Here is a 21,671-nt window from a genome sequence, read left to right as displayed (position 1 = left end):
GCAGAGGGCTGGGCTGAGGGACTAAATGAGAACTTTGCATCTGTCTTCACTGGAGAAGAGGATGCTGCCAATGTAGCAGTAAAGGAGGAGGCCGGAGCGATACTGGATAGGATAGAAATAGATAAAGAGGAGGGACTTCAAAGGTTGGCAGTCCTCAAAGTAGAAAAGTCGCCGGTCCGGATGGGATTTGTCCTCGGTTACTGGGGGAAGTAGGGGTGAAAATTGCGGAGGCTCCGGCTACAATCTTCCAATCCTCCTTGGACATGGGGGTGGTGCCAGAGGACAGGAGGATTGCAAATGTTACACCCCTGTTTAAAATAGGGGAGAGGGATAAACCCGGCAACGACAGGCCAGTCAGCCTAACGTCGGTGGTGGGGAAACTTTTAGAGACAATAATCCGGGACAACATTCATTGGCCCTTGGAAAAGTCTGGGCTAGTAACTGAAAGTCAGTTTGTTAAAGGCAAATTGTGTCTGACTAACTTGATGGAGTTCTTTGATGAAGTAACGGAGAGGGTTGAGGGTAGAGCGGTTGATGTTGTGTATATGGACTCTCAAAAGGTGTTTGACAAAGTCCCACATAATAGACTTGTTGGCCTTAGTCCATGGGATTAAAGGGACAGTGACAGCATGGATCTAGAATTGGCTCAGGGACAGAAGGCAGAGAGTAGTGGGGAACGGCTGTGTTTCAGACTGGAGGGAGGGATTCAGTGGGGTTCCCCAGGGCTCGCAATTAGGACCACTGCTCTTTTTGATCCATATTAATGACCGGGACTTGGGTGTACAGGGCTCAATTTCAAAGTTTGCAGAGGACATGAAACATGGAAATGTCGTAAACAGTGAGGGTAGTAACAGACTTCAGGAGGACACAGCCAGACTGGTGAAATGGGCCGAAACGTGAGATGAAATTTAACACAGGAGTGTGAAGTGATTCACTTTGGCAGGAAGAATGAGGAGAGGCAATAAAACTAAATGGTCCAGTTTTAAAGAGGGTGCAGGAACAGAGAGGCCTCGGGGGGTATGTACACAAATCTTAGAAGGTGGCAGGACAAGTTGAGAAGGCTGTTAAAAAGCAAACAGGATCCTTGACTTTATTAATAGAGGAATAGAGTACAAAAGCAAGCAGGTTATGCTAAGCCTTTATAAAACACTGGTTAGGCCTCAGCTGGAGTATTGTGTTCAATTCAGGGCACCGCACTTTAGGAAGGATGTCAAGGCCTTAGAGAGGGTGCAGAGGAGATTTACTGGAATGGTACCGGGGATGAGGGACTTCAGTTATATGGAGAGACTGGAGAAGCTGGGGTTGTTCTCCTTGGAGCAGAGAAGGCTAAGGGGAGATTGACTAGAATGGTACCGGGGATGAGGGACTTCAGTGATGTGGAGAGACTGGAGAAGCTGGGATTGTTCTCCTTGGAGCAGAGAAGGTTAAGGGGAGATTGACTAGAATGGTACCGGGGATGAGGGACTTCAGTTATGTGGAGAGACAGGAGAAGCTGGGGTTGTTCTCCTTGGAGCAGAGAAGGCTAAGGGGAGATTGACTAGAATGGTACCGGGGATGAGGGACTTCAGTTATGTGGAGAGACTGGAGAAGCTGGGGTTGTTCTCTTTGGAGCAGAGAAGGTTAAGGGGAGATTGACTAGAATGGTACCAGGGATGAGGGACTTCAGTTATGTGGAGAGACTGGAGAAGCTGGGGTTGTTCTCCTTGGAGCAGAGAAGGTTAAGGGGAGATTTGATAGAGGTGTTAAAAATCATGGATGGTTTTGATAGAGTAAATAAGGAGAAACTGTTTCCAGTGGAGGAAGGGTCGGGAACCAGAGGACACAGATTTAAGGTGATTGACGGAAGAACCAGAGGTGACATGAGGAAACTTTTTTTCCACAGCGAGTTGTTGTGATGGGGAACGCGCTGCCTGATAGGGCGGTGGAAGCAGGTTCAACAGGAGCCTTCAAAAGGGGACGGGATAAATACTTGAATGGAAATAAATTGCAGGGATATGGGGAAAGAGCGGAGGAGTGGGACTAACTGGATTGCTCTTCCAAATAGCTGGCGCAGACTCGATGGGCTGAATGGCCTCCTTCTGTGCTATTCTATGATTCTATGAATACAGAGAGACAATGTCCCTTTAAATATCGAGGTGTTACGCTGAGGTAAGGAGAAACATTGTCCCTTTAGTTACAAAGGAGACAAAAAGGTCACAGACTCTTTAACTGACACCAATACTCAGAGAGAAGAGGATGTGACGGTCGATGTCCCTTTAACTGGGCTGCATGTGATTAAAGGCATCGGAAACAGTGGAATCGACCCACCGCAGTCACACTGTGGACACTCTGGTGTGTCAGCGGGTGGGATACACCAGGGAATCCCTTTCCACACACTGAGGAGTACTCCAGATGTGGTCTCACCAATGCCCTGTATAACTGAAGCATAACCTCCCTACTTTTGTATTCAGTTTCCCTCGCAATAAACGATAACATTCTATTAGCTTTCCTGATTACTTGCTGTACCTGAATACTAACCTTTTGCGATTCATGCATTAGGACACCCAGATCCCTCTGCATCGCAGAGCTCTGCAATCTCTCACCATTTAGACAATATGCTTCTTTTTTATTCTTCCTGCCAAAATGGACAACTTCACATTTTCCCACATTATATTCCATTTGCCAGATCTTTGCCCACTCACTTAACCTATCTATATCCCTTTGTAGCCTCCTTATGTCCTCCTCACAATTTACTTTCCTACCTATCTTTGTGTCATCAGCAAATTTAGCAACCATGCCTTCGGTCCCTTCATCCAAGTCATTAATATAAATTGTAAAAAGTTGAGGCCCCAGTACTGATCCCTGTGGCACACCACTCGTTACATCTTGCTAATCAGAAAATGACCCATTTATGCCTACTCTCTGCTTCCTGTTAGCTAGCCAATCTTCTATCCATGCCAACATGTTACCCCCTACACAATGAGCTTTTATTTTCCGCAATAACCTTTGATGTGGCACCTTATCAAATGCCTTCTGGAAATCTAAGTACAGTACATCCACCGGTTCATTGAAACATAGAAGATAGGAGCAGGAGTGGGCCATTTGGCCCCTCGAGCCTGCTCCGCCATTCAATGAGATCGTGGCTGATCATTCAAATTCAGTACCCTGTCCCTGCCTTCTCCCCATATCCCTTGATCCCTTTAGCCTTAAGAAATATATCCAACTCCTTCTTGAATACATTTAATGAGTTGACCTCCACTGCCTTCTGTGGTAGAGAATTCCACAGGTTCACCACTCTCTGGGTGAAGAAATTCCTCCTCATCTCTGTCCTAAATGGCTTACCCCTTATCCTTAGACTGTGACCCCTGGTTCTGGACTCCCCGACCATCGAGAACATCCTTCCTGCATCTAATCTGTCCAGTCCTGTTAGAATTTGATGTTTCAATGAGATCCCCTCTCATTCTTCTAAACTCCAGTGAGTATAAGCCCAATCGATCCAACCTTTCCTCATACATCATTCCTGCCATCCCAGGTGAATCTTCGCTGCACTCCCTCCATGGCAAGAACATCCTTCCTCAGGTAAGGCAACCAAAACTGCACACAATACTCAAGATGTGGTCTCACCAAGGCCCTGTACAACTGCAGCAAGACATCCTTGTTCCTGTACTCAAACCCTCTCACAATGAAGGCCAACATACCATTTGCCTTCTAACCACCTGCTGCACCTACATGCTTACCTTCAGCGACTGGTGCACAAAGACACCCAGGTCTCGTTGCACTTCCCCTTCTCCCAATCTATTGTCGTTCAGATAATAAGCTGCCTTCATGTTTTTGCCACCAAAGTGGATAACCTCGCATTTATCCACATTATACTGCATCTGCCATGCTTCTGCCCAATCACCCAACCTGTCCAAATCATACTGGAGTTTCTCGGCATCCTCCTCACAGCACACACGCCAACCCAGCTTTGTGTCATCTGCAAACTTGGATTAATTACATCTAGTTCCCTCGTCTAGATCATTAATATATATTGTGAATAGCTGGGGTCCTAGAACCGATCCCTGCGGTACCCCACTAGTCACTGCCTGCCACTCGGAAAAAGACCCGTTTATTCCAACTCTTTGCTTTCTGTTTGCCAGCCTGTTCTCTATCCAAGTCAAAACCTTGCCCCCAATCCCATGTGCTTTAACTTTGTACGCTAATCTCTTATGCGGGACCTTATCGAAAGCCTTCTGAAAGTCCAAATACACCACATCCACTGGTTCTCCCTTATCTATTTTACCAGTTACATCCTCAAAAAATAAATAAGGAGAAACTGTTTCCAGTGGAGGAAGGGTCGGGAACCAGAGGACACAGATTTAAGGTGATTGACGGAAGAACCAGAGGTGACATGAGGAAACTTTTTTTCCACAGCGAGTTGTTGTGATGGGGAACGCGCTGCCTGATAGGGCAGTGGAAGCAGATTCAACAGGAGCCTTCAAAAGGGAACGGGATTAATACTTGAACTGAAATAAATTGCAGGGATATAGGGAAAGAGCGGAGGAGTGGGACTAACTGGATTGCTCTTCGAAAGAGCCGGCACAGACTTGATGGGCTGAATGGCCTCCTTCTGTGCTATTCTATGATTCTATGAATACAGAGAGACAATGTCCCTTTAAATATCGAGGTGTTACGCTGAGGTAAGGAGACACATTGTCCCTTTAGTTACAAAGGAAAAGACAAAAAGGTCACAGACTCTTTAACTGACACAAGTACTGAGAGAGAAGAGGATGTGATGGTCGATGTCCCTTTAACTGCACTGCACATGCATGTGATTAAAGGCATCGGAAACAGTGGAATCGACCCACCGCAGTCACAATGTGGACACTCTGGTGTGTCAGCGGGTGGGATACACCAGGGAATCCCTTTCCACACACTGAGGTTGACTCTAATGATCGGGAGTCCCAGGGTTTCAGATACCAGATAATCGAGCTCACAAGAACACAAATTGTCTCTCCAGGCTTTATTAAGAGCACTGCATAACACAGATCGGGTGATATTTCCCTCAATCTGGAGAATAGAAGTACAGTGGATTCGCGCGCAACCTTCTCGAGTCTGTTCCAACTGACAATGGCTTAAGTGGCCTGTTCTTATTCACAAGCTTGGTTACCGCTCAGGAAATGGGATTGTTTGGACCCGTCTGTTGACCGCCTCCTGAACTCCTGCTAATTCAGGGAATTTAGTCCATCTGTGACCAGACTATAACCACAAGCCCGTCTGGTTATCACACCTATACGGTCTGTGAGGTTATTATTAGATTCACACCCAGACGTTGTGCTTTCACTTGTCTGGCACTTCATCCCATAACACGGGTACAGGGGCTCAGTAATGTTTCATTCATCAGCAAAAGACAAAGTACAACAACATACTGGTCAGCTTAACAGAATCTCACCATATTTATGTGGCTATAAATGTAAAAGTCACTGAGAAATCCAGTTGTGAATTCAGGAGAAATATCTTTACCCAAAGAGTGATAATGGGGAACTCGCTACCACAGGGAGTAGTTGAGGTGAACGGCATAGATGCATTTAAGGGGAAGCCACACGAGGGAGAAATGAATGGGAGGAGATGTTGATCAGGTTAATTGAAGTAGGGTGGGTGTGGAGCACAAACACCGGTATGGACCAGTTGGGCCGAATGGCCTGTTTCTGTGGTGTACATTCTATGTAACACCATGAACAGTCAATTGAAGGGAATCATCAGCACAACAATCTTAAAGATTAAACAGCAGTACAAGATTTATAAAACATTCATCCATTCCATGTTCATGTCACCCCAGCTTTCTACAGGGCCCTGCACTACAGTACAGTGTGAACTCGCTGGTGTGTCAGCAGAGTCGAGGACTGAGAGAATCCCTTCCCACACACAGAGCAAGTGAACGGCCTCGCCCCAGTGTGAACTCGCTGGTGTTCCTTCAGAGTCCCGGAGCTTTTAAAGCTCTTCCCACAGTCAGAACATGTAAATGGTCTCTGATTGGAGTGAACTCGCTGGTGTTTCTTCAGATCCCCAGAGGTTTTAAAGCTCTTCCCACAGTCAGAACAGTTAAATGGTCTCTCATCAGTGTGAACTTGCTGGTGACTCAACAGTATGGCTGACTGAGTGAATCCCTTCCCACACACGGAGCAGGTGAACGGTCTCTCCCCAGTGTGAACTCGCTGGTGTTGCTTCAGATGCCCAGAGGTATTAAAGCTCTTCCCACAATCAGAACATGTAAATGGTCTCTGATCGGAGTGAACTCGCTGATGTTTCTTCAGATCCCCAGAGGTTTTAAAGCTCTTCCCACAGTCAGAACAGTTAAATGGTCTCTCATCAGTGTGAACTTGCTGGTGTCTCAACAGGTTGGCTGACAGAGTGAATCCCTTCCCACACACGGAGCAGGTGAACGGTCTCTCCCCAGTGTGAACTCGCTGGTGTTGCTTCTGATCCCCAGAGGTTTTAAAGCTCTTCCCACAGTCAGAACATGTAAATGGTCTCTGATCGGTGTGAACTCGCTGGTGTTGCTTCAGATCCTCAGAGGTTTTAAAGCTCTTCCCACAGACAGAACATGTAAATGGTCTCTCATCGGTGTGAACTCGCTGGTGTCCGTTCAGATTCCTGGAGCTTTTAAAGCTCTTCCCACAGTCAGAACAGTTAAATGGTCTCTCATCAGTGTGAACTTGCTGGTGTCTCAACAGGTTGGCTAACTGAGTGAATCCCTTCCCACACACGGAGCAGGTGAATGGCCTCTTCCCAGTGTGACCTCGCTGGTGTCCATTCAGATTCCTGGAGCTTTTAAAGCTCTTCCCACAGACAGAACATGTAAATGGTCTCTGATCGGAGTGAACTCGCTGGTGTTCCTTCAGCTCCCCAGAGGTTTTAAAGCTCTTCCCACAGGCAGAACAGTTAAATGGTCTCTCATCAGTGTGAACTCGCTGGTGTAACTTCAGTTCCCTAGAGCTTTTAAAGCTCTTCCCACAGACAGAACATGTAAATGGCCTCTCATCAGTGTGAACTCGCTGGTGTAACTTCAGATCCCCAGAGGTTTTAAAGCTCTTCCCACAGTCAGAACATTTAAACGGTCTCTCATCAGTGTGAACTCGCTGGTGTCTCAACAGGTTGGATGACTGAGTGAATCCCTTCCCACACACGGAGCAGGTGAACGGCCTCTTTCCTGCTCTCTCCAGCTGGTGTCCCTTCAGCTCCTGGGACCTTTTAAAGCTTTTCCCACAGTCAGAATGTTTCACCGGTCTCTCCCCAGTATGAACTCGTTGGTGTGCCAGCAGATTCGAGGACCGAGTGAATCTCTTCCCACACACGGAGCAGGTGAACAGAATCTCTCCTGCTCTCTCCAGCTGGTGTCTCTTCAGGTCCTGGGACCTTTTAAATCTCTTCCCACAGTCAGAACATTTAACTTGAACAAGCTGGTGTCTCAGGAGGGTGGCAGAATGAGAGAATCGCTTCAAAAACACAGAGCAGGTCAACGGTCTCTCATCAGTGTGGACAAGCTGGTGTCTCAGCAGCACGGAGGGTGCAATTAATCCCACCCCACACACGGAGCGGGTTAAAGGTCTCTCCCTTGTGTGATCTTGCTGGTGTATCATCGAAGCGGATGACTGAGTGAATCTCTTCTGGAACACGGGGCCAGTGAACGGGCTCTCCCCAATGTGTAGCCACTGGTGTCGCTTCAGGTGCTTGTAGATCTTGAAGCTCTTCCCACACTCAGAACATTTAAAGGTCTCTCATCAGTGTGAACTCTCTGGTTCACTGGTGTGCCAGCAGATTGGAGGACCGATTGCATCAGGTCCTGAGGAATCCTGTAACTCTGACGTGATGTTTGGTCTCAGCCTCCTGTCCGTAAAGGCTCCACTTCTAAAACCCTGTGAAAGGAGTGTAGAAAGGGGTAAGAGGGAGAATGTTGTCTCAATTTTTTTTATACAATCATTCATAGAAACATAGAAGATAGGAGCAGGAGTCGGCCATTCTGCCCCTCGAGCCTGCTCCGCCATTCAATTGATCCCTTTAGCCTTCACGGGATGTGGGCGTCGCCGACAACACCAGCATTTATTGCCCATCTCTAGTTGCCCTTGAGAAGGTGTTGGCGAGCCGCCGCCTTGAACCGCTGCAGTCCGTGTGGTGAAGGTGCTCCCACAGTGCGGTTACACTTCTTTACAGTGGTTTGGTACAACTGAGGGGCTTGTTAGGTCACTTCAGAGGGCAGCGAAGAGACAACCACATTGCTGTGAGTCTGAAGTCACATCTAAGCCAGTCAGATTAGTGAACCAGATGGGTTTTTAACGACGGTTTCATGGTCACCATTACTAGCCTTTTAGTTCCAGATTTATTTAATGAATTTAAGTTCTGCAGCTGCCGTGCTGGGATTACACAGAAACATAGAAGATAGGAGCAGGAGTAGGCCATTCGGCCCCTCGAGCCTGCTCCACCATTCAATGAGATCATGGCTGATCATCCAAACTCAGTACCCTGTCCCTGCCTTCTCCCCATATCCCTTTAGCCTTAAGAAATATATCTAAATCCTTCTTGAATATATTTAATGAATTGTTAAATATATTCAAGAAGGAGTTATAGTTCTCACTTGAACTCACTTCTCCAGATCACTAGTCCAGGCCTCTGGATAACTAGTCCAGTAACATAACCACTATGGTGCGGTACCTGTACTCATGTCCCCCTTTTCCCAGCCCAGGGGCAGTGAAGCTGATTTTCAGGCCCCAGCTGCTGCACAGGTTGGTTGAAAGGATCAACAGTAATGGCGGCTGGGCCGCCGCGCTGAGCTGTGGCTGACCCCGCGCATGCGTCCCATTGCCCCGTCCTCTCCTGCTCCACAGGCACCCGGCCCGCACCGCGCATGCTCAGCACACACCCTGGGCCCCTGTCAATCATCCTCCCCCGCGCCTACGCGCTGGGCCCCTGAGCACCTGGCTGCCACGCGGGGCTTTCTTTGTAAAGTCGGTGTTGGTGAAGAGCTGCAATCAGTGAGGGAAAGTGAGTTTTCCCCCAGATCCGATTGAGATCACAGGAGGGGAGAGAATAAAGGGGAATCCAAACCTGAGAGTCCGCGGATCCGGGCCCCGAGCGGAGCTTCTTCAGTTTGGCAAAGCGTGCTCCAGGGACACGTGACCCGGGCCCAGGGCCTGATTGACGGGAGCTTCCGACCAATAGGGAGTGAGCGGGGCGGGGCTGGAGGAGCGAGCCGGCGCCCCGTGTGCCCAGCCCCCTCTTCGCCCAACCAGTCACGTCAAGACGTCACCGTCGTACAATGATAGACGTGAGCTCTCCACCAATGAGCGAGGGGAGGCTGAGCCCGGAGGACCAACCGAGGGGCTTTGGTCCTCCAACCAATCACGGCGAAGGAGGAGGCAGGACCTGGAACCGGCTCATTGGACGGATCGGCCCGCCGCCATTTTGTGAAGGGGCTCAGGATCTGTGATATAATTACAAAATACTGCGGATGCTGGAAATCTGAAATAACGACAGAAAATGCTGGAAACACTCAGCAGGCCAGGCAGCATCCGTGGAGAGAGAAACAGAGTTAACGTTTCAGGTCTGGGACCCTTCATCAGAACTGGAAAAAGCTGGAGATGTAACAGATATTAAGCAGGTGCAGAGACAGGGGGGGAGGGGTTTAGGAGGGGAGGAAGGAATTGAAAGAACATCCTGTGAAAATGTTGCAAATGGGAATGGCAAAATCATACTGCATGAAAAATGGGGGCAGTGATTATGATCTGAAATTGGTGAACTCGATGTTGAGTCCGGCAGCCTGTAAAGTGCCCAATCGAAAGATGAGGTGCTGGTCCTCGAGCTGAGCCTGGGAAAGTTTATTTTTAATGTTCCTTTCACATTTTACAGCTCAAACTAATTTTGTTTTGCAGAAGATACTTTTTATTAAAGAAAAGAAGTTCGCTTTTAAATTGATGAAATAACAAACCCTGTGGAACAAATACTTGAGTAAAAATATTTTTTCTCCCTGAATTAATTTTCTTAATATTAATTTTCAGCATTTTTAATTATTAATTTCAAGCCCTTTAAGAGAAATATGGGAGTGGTGGGGGTTCTCTTAAAGGGACAGGCACTCTCTTTTTCTATGTGATGTTCATTAAAGGGACCGTGTCCCCATGGATGACTGATTTTAAAGGGACAGCGTCTCCCTTTCTATAATGTGTATATAAGAGACTGACATTTAAAGTGGGGCTAATCCCCTGCTCCCCTGAGTGCTTGGCGAGAAATCAGGTGCTGGTCGCTCTCGCCCACTCCCAATTTTCTGCCAAGGGACAGAAATCAGAGAGTAGTGGTGAACGGTTGCTTTTCAGACTGGAGGGAGGTAAACAGTGATGTTCCCCAGGGGTCGGTATTAGGACCAATGTTCCCTCTAATTTTTTGAGGTGCGTGGCCCCTTTAACAGGCTGCACGGCCCATTCAAATTTCCGCGCATGCACGTTTTTTCCATTTATAGTGCGGTGAGCCGTCTGCGCAGGACCTCCAGACCGCTGCGTGGCCGCACAGCTTAATGTGAACATTGATTCAGACCACTGCTTTATTGATATATATTAATGACCTGGACTTGGGGATACAGGGCAAAATTTCAAAATTTGCAGAGGACACGAAAATGTAGCAAACAATGAGGATAGTAACAGACTTCAGGAGGATGTAGCCAGACTGGTGAAATGGGCAGAAACGTGGCAGATTAAATTTAATGTAGAGAAGTGTGAAGTGATTCATTTTGGTAGGAAGATTGAGGAGAGGCAATATAAACTAAATGGTCCAATTTTAAAGAGAGTGCAGGAACAGAGAGGCCTCGGGGTGTGTGATGAAATAACTCTGCGTTCTGACATTTGTATTGTCTGTTTTGTTGCACTTGTTAATGTCTGGAATGTGTTACAGGTGCAACCACTAATGCTCCTCCCTAGCCCCGCCTTTATGGATCCTCCTGATTGGTGTGAGTCTTATTTATAAGAGCTGGGTCTTACTCATAAGGGCTGGGCCGGTGATGAATGATGGTTGCTCTGTGTTAACTTGATGCCATGATTCTCACTTAATAAAAGCCTTTAGTTTTAAGTTTTAACCTCTTGGATTCAGGCAGTTATTTGGCACATCAATTTTATTAAGTAACAACTTTGGAAGATGGATCGATTTTTGAAACCAGAGTGTCTGGATATCGATCCCCATTCGGCAGATGCGTCGAAGAAATTTACGCATTGGCTTCGATGTTTTGAACACTTTATCGCATCGATCGATCCGATGGTTAACAAGTTGGGTCTTTTAACCAACTTGGTAAGTCATCAAACTTACTCTATATTTGAAGATATTACTACGTATGAAGAGGCCCTTGCAGCTCTTAAGGCCCAGTACCTTAAGTCGGTTAATGAAGTATATGCCAGGTATCTTTTGTCTACTCGCAGGCAATTACCCGAGGAATCCCTGGATGATTTCCTGCAGGATCTTAAGGCTTTGGCTAAGGATTGCAACTACAAGGCTGTCTCTGCCATATTGTATCAGGAAGAAGCCATCCGCGATTCTTTTATATCTGGCCTCCGATCTAATTATATTAGAGACTCCTCGAGAATGACTCGTTAGTTTTAAAAACAGTCGTCGTTACGGCTCGATCGTTAGATGTAGCCCAGAAGAATTTAGAAGTGTATGCATCAGCCCATGCGTCTCTCTCAGCCTCGTGTGTTCCGAGTATGGAGGCATCCATAACGCCAATGGAGCCTCCACTTAATCCTACTGTTGCAGCTGTACCCCATGGGTCTAAGTGTTATTTTTGTGGCCAATCTAAACACTCCAGGCAAAGATGCCCAGCCAGAGAGGCTACTTGTTTTAAATGTAAGAAATGGGGACATTTTAGTAAAGTGTGTAAGGGTAATCCTGTACCCGATGTCTTCTCTGCTGCCACCTATCGTTTTACTCTAGCCTCGGTTACGGTTGACCAGACCATACCATGTTCCTTGTCGAAATCTGTGATGGACATTAAGATTAATGGTCGTCCTACTGGGTGTTTGATAGACTGTGGCAGTACTGAAAGTTTTATACATCCCAACCTTGTCAACTCCTGTTCATTGAAGGTGTATCCTACTCGAAGTGAAACTGTGATGGCGTCCAAATCCCTTACTTCGGAGGTAACTGGATATTGTAAAGTCACATTGACCGTTAAGGATACAGAGTATAAGGACTTTAAACTCCTTATATTACCTCAGTTGTGTGTAAACTTAATTTTAGGCTTGGACTTCCAGTGTCAACATGAGAGCGTTACCCTTAAGTATGGTGGGTCTCAGCCTCCACTTACAGTCTGCGGCCTTTCTACTTTAAAAGTAAGTCTGCCTTCTTTGTTCGTGAACCTTGCTCCTAATTGTAGACCTATAGCGATTAAGAGTAGACGGTATAGTTCAGAAGATAAAACATTTATAAAAGAGGAAGTGGAAAGGCTTCAACGGGAGGGAATCATCGAACACAGTAATAGCCCGTGGCGTGCCCAGGTGGTGGTGGTTAAAACTAATGAAAAGAAAAGACTTGTGGTCGATTATAGCCAGACTATAAACTTGTATACCCAATTAGACGCCTATCCTTTGCCTCGTATTTCTGAGATGGTGAACCAGGTAGCTCAGTATCGCGTGTTCTCCACCATTGATTTAAAGTCTGCCTACCATCAACTCCCCATCAAAATAGAAGACCGACCTTATACGGCATTCGAAGCTAATGGGCGCCTGTACCAATTCCTTAGGGTGCCCTTTGGAGTGACGAATGGGGTATCAGTCTTCCAACGGGAGATGGATCATATGGTGGATGAATACACGTTGGAAGCAACATTCCCGTACCTGGACAATGTTACTATCTGTGGCCGCGACCAACGGGAGCATGATCAAAATCTTGTGAAGTTCCTAGAGACTGCAAAGAGGTTAAACCTGACCTACAACGAAAACAAGTGTACCTTCAATACTACACGTTTGTGTATTCTTGGTTGCGTTGTGGAGAATGGGGTAATCGGGCCGGATCCTGAAAGACTACGCCCACTTAAGGAATTACCTTTACCTCACACTGTAAGAGCTTTAAGAAGGTGTCTGGGATTCTTCTCGTACTATGCCCAGTGGGTGGCTAGCTACTCAGATAAAGTCCGACCTCTTATTAAGTCGACATCTCTTCCGCTATCGGCGGAAGCTCAGGAGGCTTTCCTTAATATCAAATGGGACATTGAGAAGGAAGTGGTATGTGCCGTGGATGAGAAGATCCCTTTTCAAGTGGAAAGTGATGCATCTGATTTTGCGTTGGCAGCGACTCTTAACCAAGCTGGTAGACCAGTAGCTTTCTTCTCTCATACATTGCAAGGACCAGAAGTTCGACATTCTTCAGTGGAAAAGGAGGCGCAGGCGATTATTGAAGCAGTCAGGTATTGGAGACATTATCTCGCTGGCCGACGTTTTACGCTTATTACTGACCAGCGATCTGTGGCCTTTATGTTCAATACTAAGCAGAGAGGCAAGATCAAAAATGATAAGATTTTAAGATGGCGAATAGAACTGTCAACATATGACTATGATATTCAGTACAGGCTTGGAGTATTCAATGAGCCACCGGATGCTTTGTCACGAGGAGTATGTGCTAGCCTAGGTATAGATAAGCTTCAAAGTCTCCACGACGCACTCTGCCACCCTGGGGTTACCAGAATGAACCACTTCATTAAGTCCCACAATCTACCCTACTCTATTGAGGAGGTCCGGACAATGACCAGAACCTGTCGTGTTTGTGCTGAATGCAAACCCCGCTTCTATAAGCCGTCCGAGCCAGCTCATCTTATTAAAGCAACTCAACCATTTGAGCGTTTGAGTCTCGATTTTAAAGGTCCCCTTCCATCGAGCGACCGTAACGTCTATTTTCTTAATATTATAGACGAGTACTCTCGGTTCCCTTTTGTTATCCCCTGTCCGGATGTGACCAGTGCTGTTGTAATTAAATGCCTCTGCCAACTGTTTTCTTTGTTTGGCATGCCTAACTATATACATAGTGATAGGGGTTCTTCCTTTATGAGTGAAGAATTGCGACAGTTTTTGCTATCGAAAGGGATTACAACGCCAGTTATAACACCAGTTGCAACTACCAGTTATAACGCTCGTGGTAATGGGCAGGTCGAGAAAGAAAATGCGACAGTGTGGAAGGCTATCGTACTGTCTCTGAAGTCGCGAGGCCTGCCGACCTCTCGCTGGCAGGATGTCCTGCCAGACGTGCTGCATTCCATAAGGTCTCTTTTGTGTACAGCGACGAATGCCACCCCTCATGAAAGGATGTTTAGTTTTCCAAGAAATGCTACTAATGGAGTATCGTTACCCACATGGTTGACGACCACGGGCCCTGTGCTGTTGCGCAGACATGTGAGAGGTCACAAGACTGATCCACTGGTGGAGGAAGTACAACTCCTCCATGCTAATCCGCAGTATGCGTACATTCAATATCCGGATGGGCGAGAGGATACGGTCTCTATTAAAGATCTTGCACCTGCTGGAGCTCAAAGAGTTCGACTCTGAGAGTAGAGTTTTCAATCGTGGTATTGGACCTTTAGAGACACAAACCCTCACTGTGGAAGATACTGATGATTCTGGGAATTCGGATGAACCGGAGTTGGTACTCCGGGAGGAGCCTCGGCAAGAGTTACGTTGTTCCCAGAGGACTATCAGACCTCCTGACAGACTGAATCTACAGCAGGGGGTGAATGTGATGAAATAACTCTGTGTTCTGGATTGTCTGTTGTTGTACTTGTTAATGTCTGGAATGTGTTACAGGTGCAACCACTAATGTTCCTCCCTAGCCCCGCCTTTATGGATCCTCCTGATTGGTGTGAGTCTTATTTATAAGAGCTGGGTCTTACCCATAAGGGCTGGGTCGGTGATGAATGATGGTTGCCCTGTGTTAACTTGATGCCATGATTCTTACTTAATAAAAGCCTTTAGTTTTAAGTTTTAACCTCTTGGATTCAGGCAGTTATTTGGCACATCAGGGTGTATGTACACAATTCTTAGAAGGTGGCAGGACAAGTTGAGAAGGCTGTTAATAAAGCAAACAGGATCCTTGACTTTATTAATGGAGGAATAGAGTACAAAAGCAAGCAAGTTATGCTAAGCCTTTATAAAACACTGGCTAGGCTTCCACTGGGCACCACACTTTAGGAAGGGTGTCAAGGCCTTAGAGAGGGTGAAGAAGAAATTTACGAGAATGGGACCAGGGATGAGGGATTTGAGTGACGTGGAGAGACGGAAGAAGCTGGGATTGTATCCTCTGGTTACCGAACCTCCTGCCACTGGAAACAGTTTCTCCTTATAAGCTACAGCTATACAAAGCCCTGGTTAGACCCCAGAGAGTCATAGAGTCATAACAGCACAGAAGGAGGCCATTCGGCCCATCCAGTCCGTGCCGGCTCTCTCTAGAGCAATCCAGTCAGTCCCATTCCCCCGCTCTATCCCCGTAACCCTGCAAGTTTATTTCCCTCAAGTGCCTATCCAGTCTCCCCTTGAAAACATTGAGTGTCTCCGCTTCCACCACTTCCGTCGGCAGCGAGTTCCAGGTCATCACCACTCACTGCATAAAAAAGTTTTTCCTCACATCCAACCTGTATCTCTTGCTCAAAATCTGCGTCCCCTTGTACCATCAACTAGTGGGAACAGCCTTTCCCCGTCTAGCCTATCCAAACCCGCCATAATCTTGTACACCTGTATCAAATCACCCCGCAACCTCCTTTGCTCTAATGAAAACAAATCCAGCTTCTCCAACCTGTCCTTGCAGCTAAGATCCCCCATCCCCAGAACCATTCTGGTAAATCTCCTCTGCACCCTCTCAATCACCTTCCCATCCTTCCTAAAGTGTGGTGACCAGAACTGGATGCAATACTCCAGTTGTGGCCTAACCAGCGCTTTATAAAAGTTCAGCATAACTTCTCTACTTTTGTACTCGATACCTCTATTTATGAAGCCCAAGATCCCATATGCTTTGTTAACCACTCTCTCAATATGTCCCGCCACCTTCAGGGACATACGCACATTAACTCCCAGGAACTCCCTGGAGCACTGTGTACAGTTCTGGGCACCGCACCTCAGAAAGGATATACTGGCCTTGGAAGGAGTGCAGCACAGATTCACCAGAGTGTTACCCGGGCTCCAAGGGTTAGATTATGAGGAGAGATTACATACACTAAGCTTGTGTTCCCTGGAATCTAGAAGGTTAAGGAGTGATTGAGGATTTTAGGATTTTGAAAGGAATTGGTAGAGTAGATAGAGAGAAACTTTTTCCGCCGGTGGGGGAGTCAAGGACAAGGGGACATCACCTTAAAATCAGAGCCAGGCCATTCAGGAGAGAAGTTGGGAAACACTTCTTCACACAAAGGGTGGTAGAAGTGTGGAACCCTCTCCCACAGAAAGCAGTCGATGCCAGCTCAATTAATCATTTTAAATTCCAGAGCGATAGATTTTTGCTAGACAAGGGAGCAAAGGGATATGGAGCCAAGGCAGGTGGGTGGAGTTAAGACAAAGATCGGCCATGATCTCATTGAATGGCGGAACAGGCTGGAGGGGCTGAATGGCCTCCTCCTGTTCCCATGCTCCTATTTACTCTATCAAAACCCTTCCTGTTTTGAACACCTCTATTAAATCTCCGCTGCACCTTCTCTGCTCCAAGGAGAACAATCCCAGCTTCTCCAGTCTCTCCACGTAACTGAAATCCTCTGTGTATTTGTCGTGGTGCAGCAGGCTATAGCAAACAGCTTTCTTAAGAACATCCGAAATAGGAGCAGGAGCAGGCCATTCGGCCCTTCGAGCCTGCTCCGCCATTCAATAAGATCATGGCTGATCTTCTACCTCATCTCCACCTTCCCGCCCGATCCCCATATCCCTCGAATCCCCATGAGTCCAAAAATCTATCGATCTCGGCCTTGATTATACTCAATGACTGAGCCTCCACAGCCCTCTGGGGCAGAGAATTCCAAAGATTCACCACCCTCTGAGTGAAGAAACTTCTCCTCATCTCAGTCCTAAATGGCCGACCCCTTATTCTGAGACTGTGACCCCTGGTTCTAGACTTCCCAGCCAGGGGAAACAGTCTCCCAGCATCTACCCTGTCAAGCCCTGTAAGGATTTATGTTTCAATGACATCACCTCTCATTCTTCAAAATTCCTGGGAATATAGGCCCAGTCTCCTCAATCTCTCCTCATAGGACAATCCCCCCATCCCAGGAATCAGTCTGGTGAACCTTCGTTGCACTCCCTCTAAGGCAAGTATATCGTTCCTTAGGTAAGGAGACCAAAACTGTCCACAATACTCCAGGTGTGGTCTCGCCAAGGCCCTATATAATTGCGGTAAGACTTCTTTACTCTTAGTCTTTATTACAAGAGGATTGAAGTATAACACACCATTTGATTTCCTAATTGCTTGCTGCACCTGCGTGTTAAGATGAGAAATGATAAAGGCAAGAAGTCACTTGGAGTGGTGTACAGGCCCCTGACAGTAACCACACGGTAGGATGGAGTATAAAGGAAGAAATAATGGGAGTTGTCAGAAAGGTATGGCAATAATCATGGGGGATTTTAATCTACATATAGACTGGAAAAATCAGATGGGCAAAGGTAGCCTAGATGAAACATAGAAACATAGAGATAGGAACAGGAGTAGGCCATTCGGCCCTTCGAGCCTGCTCCGCCATTCAATGAGATCATGGCTGATCTTCGTCTGAGATCATAGCTGATCTTACCAGTTCAGTACCCCGTCCCCGCCTTTTCTCCGTAACCCTTAATCCCCTTAGCCTTCAGAAATATATCCAATTCTCTCTTGAAAATATTTATTGAATTAGCCTTCACAGCCCTCTGTGGCAGGGAATTCCACAGGCTCACCACTCTTTGAGTGAAGAAATTCTTCCTCATCTCTGTTTTAAATGATTTGCCCGCTATTTTTAGACTGTGGCCCCTGGTTCTGTGCTCCCCTGCCATTGGAAACATTCTCTCTGAATTCAGCCTGTCCAGGCCTGCCATAATTTTATATGTTTCGATGAGATCCCCTCTCAATCTTCTAAACTCCAGTGAGTACAAGCCCAAACTATTTAATCTCTCTTCGTAGGTCATTCCCGCCATTCCAGGTATCAGCCTGGTGAATCGCCGTTGCACTCTTTCCATGGCAAGAACATCCTTCCGCAGATGGGGCGACCAAAACTGTACACAATACTCCAGATGCGGTCTCACCAGCACCTTGTACAGCTGTAGTAAGGTATCCCTATTCCTATACTCGAACCCCCTTGATATGAAGGCCAACATACCATTTGCCTTCTTAATCGCCTGTTGCACCTGCATGCTCTCCTTCAGTGACTGGTGCACAAGAACACCCAGGTCCCTCTGCACTTCCCCATCTCCCAATCTATTGCCATTTAGATAATAATCTACCCTCCTGTTTTTACCCCCAAAGTGGATAACCTCGCATTTATCCACATTATAGTGCATCTGCCACGTATCCGCCCATTCCCCCAACCTGTCCAAATCGCACTGTAGCCTCCTGACATCCTCATCAGAGCCCACCCCTCCTCCTAGTTTAGTGTCGTCAGCGAATTTGGAAATATTGCATCCAATTCCCTGATCCAGATCATTTATATATATTGTGAACAGCTGGGGTCCCAGGACAGATCCTTGCGGCACCCCGCTGGTCACTGCCTGCCACTCCGAAAACGAGCCGTTTATTCCAACTCTCTGTTTTCTATCCGCCAGCCAGTTCTCTATCCACGTTAATACTTTGCCCCCAATTCCATGAGCCTTAATTTTGCATGATAATCTTTTGTGTGGAACCTTATCGAAGGCTTTCTGGAAGTCAAGGTACACCACATCCACTGGCTCTCCCCCATCTATTTTACCAGTTACTTCCTCAAAAAATTCCAGCAGATTAGTCAAACACGATTTACCCTTTGTAAATCCATGTTGACTCTGTCCGATCCTTTCCCCATTTGTCAAGTGCTCCGCTATTTTATCCTTAATAATGGACTCTAGCATTTTGCCCACAACCGATGTAAGGCTTACTGGTCTATAATTCCCTGCTTTCTCTCTACCCCCCTTTTTAAATATTGGGGTAACATTAGCTACCCTCCAATCCACGGGTACTGTTCCCGAGTCAATGGAGTTCCGGAAGATGATCCTTAGAGCATCTGCTATCTCCAGGGCCACCTCCTTAAGTACCCTAGGATGTAGTTTATCAGGCCCCGGGGATTTGTCGGCCTTCAGTCCCCTCAACTTACCCAACACCATATCCCTAGAGATACTAATTTCTGTCAGCTCCTCCCTCTCATTAGTCCCTATGTTTGCCGATATTCCTGGGAGGTTATTTGTGTCCTCCTTTGTGAATACAGAACCAAAGTATGAGTTTAATTGGTCTGCCATTTCCTTATTCTCCATTATATATTCTCCCGAATCGGACTGCAAGGGACCGACTTGGGATTTTACCAGTCTTTTCCTCCTGATATACCGATAAAAGCTTTTGCAGTCTGTCTTTATGTTTGCTGCAAGTTTACTTTCGTATTCTATTTTCCCCTTCCTGATTAATCCCTTTGTCCTCTTTTGCTGTATCCTGTACTGCCCCCAATCTTCCGGTCTGGTGCTTTTTTTTGCCAGTTGATATGCCCTTTTTTTTTATTTTATGCTGTCCCTAATTTCCCTCGTTATCCACGGTTGAGTCACCTTTTTAGGTTTATTTTTATGCCAAACCGGTATAAACATGTTCTGGAATTCTTCCATTCTATCTTTGAATGCTTGCCATTGTCTATCCACTGTCAATCCCCCCAGAAACACCACCCAATCAATCTTACCCAATTCCCGTCTCATACCCTCGTAATTCCCTTTATTTAAGTTCTGGACCTTAGTCTCTGATTCAATTTCCTCACTCTCCATCTCGACTGAGAGCTCGATCATATTATGATCGCTCTGACCCAAGGGGCCTCGTACAAGAAGATTGCTGATAAGTCCCTTCTCATTGCACAATACCCAGTCTAAAATGGCCTGATCTCGAGTCGGCTCCTCGACATATTGGTCCAGATAACCGTCCCGAAAACATTCCAGGAATTCCTCCTCCTCAGAATTTTTACTAATTTGGGTAGTCCAATCAATATGTAAATTAAAGTCACCCATGATGACAGCTGTGCTCTTATCGCACGCTTCTCTAATTTCCCTTTTTATGCCTTCCCTCACCTCCATATTACTATTTGGAGGCCTATATATCACACCCACTAACGTTTTCCTCCCCTTGCTATTTCTCATTTCTACCCATACAGATTCCGTTTCATCCGAGTTAATATCCTTCCTTTCCATTGCATTAATCCCCTCCTTTACCAGCAATGCTACCCCACCTCCCCTACCTTTTTGCCGATCCTTCCTAAATATTGTATATCCCTGGATGTTAAGTTCCCAGCCTTGCCCACCCTGCAGCCACGTTTCTGTAATCCCAATCAAATCATACTTGTTTACCTCTATTTCCACAACTAATTCATCCACCTTGTTCCTAATGCTTCTAGCATTAAGATACAAAGCCTTCAGGCTTGCTTTTTTCACACTCTCATTATGAATTAGTTTGGCCCTTTGTGTTTCTCTCCTTTGCTTATTGCTTCTCACCTTTCTACCATCTATTTCTAACTTCATATGACTTCCCTCTTTTCCACTACCTAGGTTCCCATCCCCCTGCCAAATTAGTTTAAATCCTCCCGAACCGCCCTAGAAAATATTACCCCGAGGACATCGGCTCCCTCACAGTTCAGGTGTAGACCGTCCCCTTGGTACAGGTCACTCCTCCCCAAGAACTGGTTCCAATGCCTCAAGAATTTAAATCCCTCTCCCTTGCACCACTGCTCAAGCCACGTATTTAGCTTATCTATCTTACTCTCTCTAAACTTATTAGCTCGTGGCACTGGTAGCAATCCAGAGACTACTACCTTTGAGGTCCTACTTTTCAATTTAGCTCCTAACTCCCTAAATTCAGCTTGTAGGACCTCCTCCCTCTTTTTACCTACATCGTTGGTACCTACATGTACCACGACAACTGGCTGATCCCCCTCCCCCTTCAGAATGCTCTGCACCCGCTCCGAGACATCCTTGACCCTTGCACCAGGGAGGAGTTCATAGAATGTTTCGGGATAGTTTCTTTGAACAGCACGTTCTGGAGCCAACCAGAGAGCAGGCTATACATAGAAACATAGAAGATAGGAGCAGGAGTAGGACATTCGGCCCCTCGAGCCCGCTCCGCCATTCAATTCGATCATGGCTGATCATTTAAAATTCAGTACCCGGCCCCTGCTTTCTCCCCATACCCCTTGATCCCTTCAGCCTTAAGAAATATATCCAACTCCTTCTTGAATATATTTAATGAACTGGCCTCCACTGCCTTCTGTGGTAGAGAGTTCCACAGGTTCACCACTCTCTAGGTGAAGAAATTCCTGCTAATTTCTGTCCTAAATGGCCTACCCTTTATCCGTAGACTGTGTCCCCTGGTTCTGGACTCCCCGACCATCGGGAACATCCTGCATCTAGTCTGTCTAGTCCTGTCAGAATTTTATAAGTTTCAATGAGATCACCTCTCATTTTTCTAAACTCCAGCGAGTACAAGCCCAATCGACCCAATCTCTCCTCATACGTCATTCCTGCCATCCCAGGTATCAGCCTGGTGAA

General features: G+C 46.6%; 1 protein-coding gene and 1 pseudogene across 2 annotated transcripts in view; one reads left to right on the top strand and one right to left on the bottom strand.

The window, feature by feature from the left end:
• LOC147093378 (uncharacterized) overlaps nucleotides 1–21,671 on the top strand; it is a 150,161-nt pseudogene that overhangs the window by 104,453 nt on the left and 24,037 nt on the right. The gene's annotated exons all lie outside the window — the stretch shown is intronic.
• LOC147093379 (uncharacterized) lies at nucleotides 4,981–7,868 on the bottom strand. The gene has a single exon (XM_085974294.1). It carries the CDS (start codon nucleotides 7,596–7,598, stop codon nucleotides 5,817–5,819), a length of 1,782 nt encoding a protein of 593 aa, XP_085830420.1. The 5' UTR covers nucleotides 7,599–7,868; the 3' UTR covers nucleotides 4,981–5,816.

The sequence above is a fragment of the Somniosus microcephalus genome, unplaced genomic scaffold (genome assembly GCF_052327205.1).
Source record: "Somniosus microcephalus isolate GS21.2 unplaced genomic scaffold, FLI_Smic_1.0 unresolved_chr1, whole genome shotgun sequence".
Taxonomy (NCBI): Eukaryota; Metazoa; Chordata; class Chondrichthyes; order Squaliformes; family Somniosidae; genus Somniosus; species Somniosus microcephalus.
The sequence above is the reverse complement of the archived record's forward strand: the minus strand, read 5'-3'. Positions and strand labels throughout refer to the sequence as shown.

Bases quoted from the DNA above. Each gene is read 5' to 3' on its own strand.
- LOC147093379 (XM_085974294.1), bottom strand. From the start codon at position 7,598: ATGATACACCAGCAAGATCACACAAGGGAGAGACCTTTAACCCGCTCC.